Genomic DNA, 12,290 nt, shown 5'->3' with positions numbered 1-12,290 from the left:
TTTATTATAATGTCTACAGAACATTTCACCCCAAAAGAATACACCTTCTTCTCAGCAACTCATGAAACCTTCTCCAAAACTGATCATATACTAGGACACAAAACTAGCCTCAACAGATACAAGAATATTGAAACAGTCCAATGCATTTTATCAGATCACCACAGACTAAAGATAGACTTCAATAACAACAAAAACACCCCTATACATTCATGGAAACTGAACAACTCTCAACTCCATGAAAACCTGGTCAGGGAAAAATAAATAAATTAAAGACTTTCTAGAATTTAATGAAATTGAAAGCACACCATCCCCAAACCTATGGGACACAACAGAAGCAGCATTAAAGAGAAATTCAAGCAATAAGTGCCTTCATTAAGAAATTGGAGAGATCTATACTAGCAACTTAACATCACATCTAAAAGCTCTAGAACAGAAAGAAGCAAACACACTCAAGGGGAATAGAAGGCAGAAAATAATCAAACTCAGGGCTGAAATTCACCAGATAGATACAAAGAAAACAATACAAAGAATCAATAAAACCAAGATCTGTTTATTTGAGAAAACCAACAAGACAGATAAACTCTTGCTAACCTAACTAAGAAACACAAAGATAATATCCAAATTAACAAAATCAGAAATGAAAAGGAGACATAAAAGAAACTGAATAAATTAAAAAATCATCAAATCTTACTATTAAAGGACATACTTAACAAAATTGGAAAATCTAGATAAAAAATATGATTTTTCTAGACAGACACAATGTACCAAAGTTAAATCAAGATCATATAAACTATTTAAACAGTCCAAAACCTCCTAAGTAAATAGAAGCAGTCATTAAATACCAGATCCAGATGGCTTTAATGCAGAATTTTACCAGACTTTCAAAGAGCTAATATCAACACTGCTCAAACTACTCCACAAAATAGAAACAGAAGGAACACTATCTAATCTGTTCTATGAAGCCAGAGTTACTCAGACTCCTACACCACACAAAGATCCAAAAAATAAATAAATAAATAAACGTCACAGCAATTTCACTTATGAATACTGATGCAAAAATACTCAGTAAAGTTCTCGCAAACTGAATTCAAGAACACATCAAAACTGTCATTTACTATGATCAAGTAGAGATATATGGATGGTTCAATATACAAAAATCCATCAGTGTAATCCAGTATGCAAACAAACTCAAAGAAAAAAATCACATGATCATCTCACTAGATGCTGAAAAAGCCTTTAACAAAATGCAATTTTTTTTCATATTAAAAGTCTTAGAGATGTATCCCAATTTGGGCCTGTCGCTGGACCTCCTTTTCCTCAGGTTTTTCTCCATTTTTGTCCCTGCAGTTCTTTCAGACAGGAACAATTATGGGTCAGAATTTCTGACTGTGGGATGGACAGCCCATTTCTCACTTGATATCTTTCTGCTGGGGGTGGGCTCTACCGGGTCCCTCTCCACACTGTAGGTGTCCCCCTACTGTGAGACTGGAGGGTCTTTAATCTCCTAAGTCTCTGGTACATTCTGGAGAATGCCCCCAAACTCCTATCTCCCAAGGTTGCCTAATTCCATTCTTCCTGCTGGCCCTCAGGGTTTCAGTTGTTTTCCACCACACAATGCCAGATCATGTTCCCCTCTCTCTTCCTGTCCCCTTTCTCTCCCAGATCCCTCAGATTCTGTGACTGCTTTCTTTCCCTGCCCAAGTAGGACTGAGGCATCCTTACTTGGGCACTTCAGCTTGTCAGCCTTTGAGTTCTGTGGACTGTATCCTGGGTATTTCATACTTTATTTTTTGGTTAATATCTACTTATTAGTGAGTACATACCATGCATGTCCTTTTGGGTTTGAGTTACCTTACTCAGGATGATATTTTCTAGTTCTATCCATTTGCCTGCAAAACTCAGAATGTCCTTGCTCTTAATTGCTGAGTACTATTCTACTGTATAGATGAATCACATTTTCTGTATCAATTCTTAGGCCTTATATTGTTACTGAGGCTATGGGGTATTCCCAAAAGGGGCCTATCATGACTGCCCTCCAAAAGACCCAACAAGCAGCTGAAAGAGTCAAATACAGGTATTTATACCCAACCAATGGACAGAAGCTGTTGACCCCTGTGGTTGAATTAGGGAAAATCTAGAAGAAGCTAAGGAGAAGAGCAACCCTGTAAGAGGACCAGCAGTCTCAACTAACCTAGACCCCCGAGATCTCTTAGACACTGAACCACCAACCTGGCAGCTTATACCAGCTGATATGAGGCCACAAACAAATATACAGCAGAGGACTGCCTGGTCTGGGTTCACTACAAGAAGATGCACCTAACTCTTAAGAGACTGGAGGTCCTAGGAAGTGGGGAGGTATGGTGGAGTAGGAGATGGGGGATGGAAACATCCTCATGGAGATGGGGGAAGGAGGTATGGGATATGGAACAGTTAGAGGGCAGACTAGGAGGGGATAAAATTTGGATTGTAAAAAAAAGATTAAATAAAAAATTTTTTAAAGTCTTAAAGAGATCAGGAATTTGTGTCATATACCTAAACATAAGAAAAGCAATACACAGCAAACAAACAGCCAACATCAAATTAAATGAAGAGAAACTTGAAACAATCAAACTAAATTCAGGGGCGAGGCTGCCTACTCTCTCACTATCCAATACAGTAATTGAAGTTCTAACTAGAGCAATCAGGCAACAAAAGGAAATCCAGAGGGTACAAATTGGAAGGAAGAAGTCAAGATATCACTCTTTGTGGATAATATCATAGTATACATTAGCAATCCCAAAACTTCTACCAGAGAACTCCTACAGCTGATAAATATCTTCAGCAAAGTAGCTGAATATAAAATTAACTCAAACAAATCAGTAGCCATCCTCTACTCAAAGGATAAACAGGCTGAGTAAGAAATTAGGGAATAGACACCCTTTACAATAGTCACAAATAGTATAAAATACCTTGGTGTAATGCTAACCAAGCAAGTGAAAGATCTGTATGACAAGACCTTCAAGTCTCTGAAGAAAGAAACTGAAGAAGACCTAAGAAGATGGAAAGATCTCCCAGGCTCTTGGGTTGGTAGGATTAACAGTAAAAATGGTTATTTTATCAAAAGTTATCTACAGATTCAATGAAATACCCACTAAAATTTCAACACAATTCTTCACAGACATGGACAGAGCAATTTTCAACTTCATAACAAAAAATTCAGAATAGCAAAAACAATTACAAACAATAAAAGAACTTCTGGAGGAATCACCATTCCTGATCTCAAGATTTAGTACAGAGCCAATAGTGATAAAAACCACATGACAGTGGTACAGAAACAGACAGGTTGATCAATGGAATAGAATTGAAGACCCAGAAATAAACACACACAGACACACACACACACACACACTCACACATGGACGCTTGATCTTAGACAAAGAAACCAAAACCATATAGTGTAAAAAAAGAAAGCATTTTCAATAAATGGTGCTAGTCTGTTGGTCTGCATGTAAAAGAATACAAATTGAACCATATTTATCACCTAGCACAAAGCTCAAGTTCAAGTGGATCAAGGACCTAAACATAAAATCAGATACACTGAATATAATAAAAGAGAGAGTGGGAAAGAGCCTCGAACATACTGGCACAAGGGAAAATTTCCTTGACAGAACGAACATTAATGTCTCAGGCTCTAAGATCAATAATTGACAAATGGGAACACATGAAACTGAAACATTTCTGTGAGGCAAAGGACACAGTCAATAGGTTAAATCATCAACCTCCAGATTGAGAAAGGATCTTCACTGACACTACATCTGATAGAGGACTACTATCCCTAATATATAAAGAACTCAATAAGATAGATTCCAAAAACAAACAAAACCAAATAACCCAATTTAAAAAATGTGATACAGAGCTAAACTGAATTCTCAACAGAAGAATCTCAAACTGCCTAGAAACACTTAAAGAAATGTTCAACATTTTTATTCATCAGGAAAATGCAAATCAAAATGATCAGAGATTCTACCTTATACCATTCAGATTGGCTAAGATCAAAAATTCAAAAGATAGCACATGTGAAGAAAGAGGAACATTTCTCCATTGCTGGTGGGATTACAAACTGGTATATCCACTTTGGAAATCAATCTTGCAGTTTCTGAGAACACTGGAAATAGTTCTACCTGAAGATTCAGCTATACCACTACTGGGCATATACCCTAAAGGACACATGCTCCACTATGTTCATAGCAGCCTTATTCATAATAGCCAGAAACTAGAAACAACACAGATGTCCCTCAATTGAAGAATGAATACAAGGAGATGTAGTTCACTTACATAATGGAATGCTATTCATCTATTAAAAATGAGGACATTATGTACTTTTCAGGCAAAAGATAACCCAGACCCTAAAGGACCTGTGTGGTATGGTATATACTCACTTAGAATGTGTGTGTAAGATGAGGTAAAATGCTCCCATGTAACATTTTTTTAAAGTCAGACCTAGTAAGAAGGTAATTTGACAAATACAAAAATTAAGCAAATAAAAAAATCTTTAAAACAAAACAAAACTCAAGTGAATATTAGTCATAAAGTACAGCATACCCATGATATACCTCACAGAGACAAAGATGTTAAAAAAGAAGGAAGGCTCAAGTGAGTATGTTCCCATTCCATTTAGAAAGGGAAACAAAATATTAATAGAAGACAGAGGAACGGGGGGGGGGGTTGGTGGGAGAGGGGAGGGGCCAGTATAAGGTATGGGGAAAGACAGGATAGAAGCCCAGAGGGCCAGGAAAATGAATAAAAATATGTGGCTGTGGGGCATGGGGGGAACCCTCTAGAAAGTCCCAGAGACCTGGGATATGAGAGGCTACCAGACCTCCATGGGGATGACTTTAGCCAAAATGTTCAACAGTTGGGAGATGGAACCTGTAGAGACCACCTCCAGTAGACAGGGCCACCAGTGAAGGGATGAGACCACCCACATACCTTCAAAATTTTTGACCCAGAATTGTTCCTGTCTAAAAGAAATGCAGGTACAAAAACAGAGCAGAGACTAAAGGAATGGCCATCCAGCAACTAGCCCACCTTAGGATCCATCCCATTGGCAGGTACCAATCTGTGACACTATCACTGATACTATGCTGTGCATGCAGATAGAAACCCAGCATGGCTATCCTCTGAGAGTCTCTACCCAGCAGCTGACGGAGACAGATGGACATACTTACAGCCAATCATTGGAGTGAGGTTGGGGACTCTTACAGGGGAGTTAGAGAGAGTACTGAAGGAGCTGAAGGAGAGGGCAATCCCCTAGGAAGACCAATAGTCTCAATTAACCCAGCTCCTTCAAAGCTCCCAGAGACTAAGCCACCTACCAAAGAGCCTGCATAGGGTGGTCCGTGGTCCCTAGCACATATGTATCAGAGGACTGCCTTGTCTGGCCTCAGTGGGAGAGAATGCACCTAATCCTGTAGACAGTTGATGCTCCCATGGAGAGGGATGCTGGAGTGGGGAAATTTAGATGGGAGGGTGAGGTTGAATGGGTGAGGGGATAATGGGATGGGTAGTTTAGTAACCTCTTAGAGGCAATGAGAAGGGGGAAGGTGGTAAAGAACTCTGGGAGAGAGGGCCTGGAAGGGGGGCAACATTTGAAATGTAAATAAATAAAATAATTTAATACAAAGAAAGAAAATACCTCCATCAAATTAGTCTGTGGGGCATTTTGTTGCTTGACGATTAATGTGGAGAAGCACAGCTCACTGTTGGCAGGACTACCCCTGGGTAAATAGTCCTGGGTGCTGTAAGAAAGTGAGTCTAACAAGCCACGAAGAACAAATGAGTCAACAGCATTCCTGGATGACCTCTGTATCATCAGCTCAGATCTCTAGTTATCTGCCCTACATGAGTTCCTGCCCTGACTCTGCATAGAGATGGAGTATGTGGAACTAACTGTAAGCTCAGAAAAGTCCCTTCCCCTACATGAGGCTTTTAGTCATAGTGTCTTAACCCAGCAATAGAAACACTAACTAAGCCAAGTGGCACATGGCAACTGTTATCACAGAGTCATCACACATCATTCCAAATAAATTCAAGTCTCTTAGCCCACAAACACACTCAAAATTGCTTACCTTGGGAAGCTTACTCCTTCGAAGGAATGATGACATAGCATCCCGGCCCGAATTAGATGGCAGTAATTCTCTGATTTCAATAGTATCATCACACAGGAAGTAATGCAGGACAAGTTCTCTTCGGTCCCCAAAAAGTGAGGTTGAATCATCCCACAGGCAGAAGAAACGCAAAACCTTCCCATCATACTGGAGGAATCGTTTCAGGGTGTCAAAAGACTGATAGGGACGAAAGGGATCCACAAACTCTAATGTCTGCGAGTGGAAAAAGAGACAGAAATATAGCAGGCTTTATGTAGTCATATATGGGAGACAAACAATCAGTTAATACAGAGATTTGTAGACTATACTCTCATCCTTTTTCAAAGCTTTCAACTAAATACTATGACGTACAGATATACAAATTCACAATCAGTTTTAACCTCAAAAATACAGGCAAATATTGAGAAGCTTTTCATATGTGGTTAAAGGACATTTTAACATATTAAACTATATTTCTGGGATATGTTTAAAGTTGACTTTTCTCAAAAGCTTAAAATTTTATTAATAATGAACAAACCTAATCTATGGTGACATAAACCAGAACAGTACAGGGGATGACTTCAGGAGACCTGATTAGAAAAAGGAACAAACGAATGTTGTGATGTTATGGGAAGTAGTCTATATATTTTTCTTTTTTGTTTTATGCTATGCTGATTGAACATCATCTTACACACCCTGTGGAAATGTTCAGTGGGTGAGTTACATCCCCAGCTCCAAATATTTTACATTTTTTTCATATTGGTCACTTTGGTGTATTTGACCTGCACTGGTTTAACATTTATAATCCCAATTTAAAGGTGATTATATTTTTATTTTTAAAATGTGTCTTTTGAGCAGAAATCCCTCACGTCTGCATGCATGCATATTTATGAATGTGCACACATGCATGCATGTATGTATGTGCAAAGATAAGAGAAAGCATTATATTTCTGATTAAATTTTGGTAAAAATTTTCAGATATTCAAGAAATGGATATAGAAACAGAGCAAATGGAGAACTTCCACTCCCCATAGAAACCCTATTTGGACAGACTCTGCTCTAGAAATACTGAGTTCCATGGACTTCTCTGATCATCTATTATTCAGTTTTCAGCCTCTTTGTACTTACTGTGTTAGAGTATAGCTGCTTCCATTCTATCTGGTATAAGCAAATGATGTTGTTATGTAAAGGAAGATTCACTGGGGAAATCTTATCCCAAATTTAATTATATAATCATTCTAAAAATTCCTGAACTTTTTTGTTTATTCAGGACAGTCTAGCCTCACTCTTATCACAATAGGCAAATAAAAAATAGCCTTCTAGAGGCCATTCTAGCCGTGTCCTTGATATTTAAGTAAAATTATGGGATCTCTGCTTTTATTAATTAAAATGTGTTTAATGTATGAGACTCTCGAAAATGCATTACTGATCATATATCTACCATTAAGATCTTGTTCAGTTTAAGCAACATAGTTTAAATTTACATATCGAGGCTGCAGCAAGCACTTAACTAAATCTATAAAGCCCAATATAAAAGCCTCATATTAAACTCTTAATTTTCCAAAGATTTCTATATTTATTGATGAGCTTTCTTTGCCCTAATGGAATACCAAAATAGTTCCCAAAGTCTAAAAGAAAATTATTTAAAACTTTTGCTTTTCCATGGTATTTACTTCCAATTGTTGTCACAAATTTTTCTTCCATAGAAGACTATAAAACTTGACAGTATGTTGAATTTTATGAGACTGATATAATTTGTCATCATTCACAATCACTATCATACAATAACAACTGTTGGTGGATACATATAAACTTATGTAAGAAGCAATAACTTATATGGATCTTTTTCCTTCAGATTCTCTTTGAGGTTTTAAAAGACTTTGTATTTATCGTTTAGGGTATATGGTGGGCATAAAAATGAGTTCAAACCTGAAAAATCTTTTAGAGTGATACAAAGTTATTTTACCTTAGATATTCCAGGACTAATAATACATATACTTCACAGGAGGACTGTATGTCTGCAATATCAAAGAATAATTTGCAGAGGCAAAGAGGCAGGTACATGGGAATGAGAGATTAAAAAACAGAACCAAAGGGAATTTCATTTTAAATTTTGTTATTCTGAAAGGGAATGAATTATAAGGTTTGAAAACAATAAAAGTCAGAAAAAATTTATGGAGGCAACAATTAGAATAATAGTTATCCTTGTAGAGAGGACTGATTAGAAAAATATGGGAGTGGAGGAGAAGAAACTCTTCAACACTGTAGTTAGGATGCAGGTTAAGACTCATTCCAGACTATATTTAACACTTACATGCTTGGCTACATGAAGTCATACACACACACACACCACCACCACCACCATCACCACCACCACCAAAAACAACAACATCAAAACCCTAGTAGTGGGGAGTGGTAGCACACATCTATTATCCTGACATTTAAGAATCAGGAGGTCAGTGAGTTCAAGATCACCCTGAGTTACACAATGAATTCAATACTCTTCTAAGCCATTATAGTGAGAGCCTGTCTCAAGAATCTGTTAATGAATAATACAAAATAAAAATAAAAATACAAAGGGAAATAAATGACGATAATGGAAGTTAAGGTAAGAATCCAGAAATTTCCAGTCTAGTCTCAATAAGGAACCTGGCTATGATTGCAACCTAACCAAGGATACTTCCTTTGGGTATTCAGAGCCTTCTGGAAAACAGAAAACTAGAGTAAAGTAATCAGTTTAAATAACTGCAGAACATCACCACTGAGTTTTTGTTCCTTACAGTAAGATCAGATATTAAACTCAATCATATATCCTAACTGGGAGAAATGCAAAACCATAGCTACTTCACTCTTTTAGAATATTCCAGCATCCAAATTTACAAAGTTCCAAGAAGGAGAAAAGGGGCATGTTCAAAGTCCAGTTTATTTAATCATTTTCACAGAAGGCATATTTTCCCAACCAGAAATAGGCAACTAAAAGCAGAAAATACAGGCAGAAGAAATGTGGGCTTAACTTTCATTCTATTGGTGACCACAAAACTAATTATGGGCTCCTGGATATTATCCCACCTACACTGATTACTAAATACTCTGTGGCTAGAAGGAAGGCTCCCTAAAAGTAATGGAGAAAGAGGATGAAGGGAGGCAGCAAGGAAGAGAATGAGGGTCCTGTTCTGTGACCACCATTTGGTCTTCCAAAGAAGAACAAGACAGCTCTCAAAACTATGGCTTTCTCTCAAGAGAAGTCACAAATGTATTCATTCTTACCTCTCTCCGCATCTTCATGTAGGGATCAAATGGACGCTGTCCTGGAGGATTCAATCTGATTCCTATTTTCTTCAGAAAGTTTTTTGTGAATGGATCACAATCATAAATCTTGAACGTGCGTCCATAGAAGACAACACTTATGTTGATATTGAAGTCATACACAGTATAAAACTGATCATCATTGGGAGGTGGGAAAGGAATCCGATGACGTCTGATAGAAGTGCCTAGGGAATAAATAAAATGTAATGTTTAGCCATTTAGCTATCAAGGAAGTTATGGTACATCTAAGTGACAAGCCTGCATGCTTCCCTGTGGCAGGATAGAAAGCAAGTGGCTGTTTCTAAAAATAACATTATACATTCAAACTCAAGTGAAAAAGACTTTTTAGGTCCAGAGTTCTCTGACTGGCCTGATAAAACACTTGTGTTATTAGGAAAGTATTTTTATAAACCATAAAGTCTAGAGGACAATAATGGATATAAAAGAGGGATAGTGTTAGCATGGTAAGCAGAAATGCCACTGTCATATACCTAGCAGTCCCCCCCCCCCCAAAAGAAAAACACCTAGGCTTCCTTTCAGGTACTACAGACAACTTAATACATTAAACTAAACAAAGCATTAAGGCCCCAAATTAAAGTGCTCATAATAGGCTCAAAAAGCTTTACAAAAACTAACAAGCTTTAGCTTATATGTACCGGTACCATGATTTACAACTTCAATAACCACAAATGACTTTGGGCTGCTTAGAAATTTCATAAGAATCTTTGTTCATCTAGAAATGTATTCTTCCTTCTTCTTCCAGTTCCGCTACCTATTCCACCCAACCACCTCTACCAAATGAGGATTGTTAAAGACTTCATAGTTTCCTCAAGTACTCTGAGTTATAGGTTCTTGATTTAATCACATCTTCCATATCTAACCCTAGAGTACTCGTTCTCTTTCTAGTAGAGACAAAGGAATAATTCACTATTCAATAGTGGAAAAGAACATCAAAAAAGGACCATCCCTTATTTGAACCAGTTGCCTAAGCCATAATTCCCAAAGGGAAGGAGACAAAATGAGGATGAAACAACACCTACAAATGAGAATGGTACAAGAGAGGAACCCTCACATTAGGGAACATGGACCTTCTGTGGGCAGTTAGGAGTCTTACTAGACTGAACAATAAACATGTCTGCCCACTGTGATTCAGGGAAGGACTGCCTCTATCTCCCAAGGCTACAAACCAACCTGTACTAGAAAACAAGTCCGTCTTTGTCTTTCCAAAGCTATCTGCGTATATATAAAGAGCTTTGGGGAGTGAGCTCTGAGTATATCAAGATATACGTAAATGGAAGCTACACATGCAGAGTTACATCTCTACATGTATTACTGACTTAGGCCTGAAAACCTACCCTTAGAGCAAAGGGAAAAAGAACCAAAGGACCTACCTAAGGTTGCTAATAATCCAGTAACATGTGGCTTGTGTGACTTCAGTATGGAGACATTTTAAGAGGAAGATATTAATATACATTCTTAGTGCTGTATATAGTATTTAGGATAGTGTCTTTTCTCCAAGTGTAAGAATACTTAAAGCTTACTATTCTTGTTCATTATAAGAACAGTTAATAAATAATCTTTATGTGCCAGGAACTGTGTTGGGCACTGTTCCATTATTCTACTTATCTTTTCCATTTGTTGAACAGAGATTAAGTAAAATTATTTTCATATTCTTTTCTTCATAGCAATTTTAATTACTTGGTATATTAAATTAAAATAACAAAACTATAAAATTAGAACTGCCATAGACTATTTTTAACTGTACTACATAAAAGATGATATAATTTTACTGCAAAGAATTGCACTTCAATTAGCCTTTAATTCATGCCATTGAAAACAGAATGCAAATTATTTAATCATTCAAGATTAGACATTTAGAACAAATTGCATACTTAAAACTGTATAAAAGGATGGGCATTTCAGATATTTCCAGGAACTATTATATGTCTCTTTAAAAATACTCGCATTGTGACAGGTTATTAAATACTCAACAATCAGGAACTTCTTCAAAACTTTCATCTATAGAACTAGGGAAGTGGCTCTATGGATAAAGCACTTGTCTGGATCCCCAGAACCCTCAGAAATGCCTGGCTGGAGTGACAGCCACCTGTAGCCCCAGTACTCAGGAAATAGAGACACAGATAGCTAAAGAAACCTGCCAGCAATCTAGATGAGAATGAATCTGTGAGCTGGCTGCAGGTTCAATGAGAGAGCCTGCTTCAATAACTAAAGTAGAGAGAGAACAAGGAAGATACTCTGGTATTGACTTTGACCCTCTACATGCATGCACGAACACACATGCACACTACACATACAAATGAAAAAAAGTACATCCATAATGTGATGATTCCAACTCCATAGTCTTGGATATGTGAATACCTGCTCCCCAACTGATGACAGTATTTGGGACCTATAGGAAGTATAGCCTAGTTAAAAGAAATATGTCATTGGTGGCAGGCTTTGAGTGAGGTCTGCCTTGTGTTTGTTGTTCAATAAATAAGTTACCCCTTGCTTTCTTGCTGCCATACCTTAAGTCCACCATCATGAACTCTCACCCTCTGGAGCTATAAGTTCAAATAAACCTTTTGTCTGTAAGGTACTTTGGTCATGATGTTTTATCTCCGCAATAAAATGTAATACACATACTTATGATTTGTATTTCATTTTAAGGATTCAAATGAGTTACAGCTTTATTAAGTAGAGCTATGAGTAGGAATATTATCACTTTCCAGGTATGTAGAAGTAGACTACAGTGCATTTAAATAATAATGATAACCACCATTACAATAATAGGTCTAGAATAGACTTTTATTGAGACATCCAATCCTCAATGATAAGGATCAATGTTTACTTCATAGA

The 12,290-nt window shown here is 37.3% G+C and overlaps 1 protein-coding gene across 1 annotated transcript in view; it reads right to left on the bottom strand.

Annotated features, from left to right (window-relative positions):
* EFHC2 (EF-hand domain containing 2) overlaps window positions 1-12,290 on the bottom strand; it is a gene marked incomplete at both ends in the record, with an annotated part of 180,032 nt that overhangs the window by 108,538 nt on the left and 59,204 nt on the right. The window contains 2 exons of the mRNA XM_080910521.1: window positions 6,108-6,359; window positions 9,393-9,616. Coding sequence (XP_080766647.1) covers window positions 6,108-6,359; window positions 9,393-9,616 — 476 coding nt within the window. The remainder of the gene's footprint in view (window positions 1-6,107; window positions 6,360-9,392; window positions 9,617-12,290) is intronic.

This window comes from Micromys minutus, assembly GCF_963924665.1.
Source record: "Micromys minutus genome assembly, chromosome: X".
Classification (NCBI taxonomy): Eukaryota; Metazoa; Chordata; class Mammalia; order Rodentia; family Muridae; genus Micromys; species Micromys minutus.
This window is presented reverse-complemented; position numbering and strand designations above follow the sequence as displayed.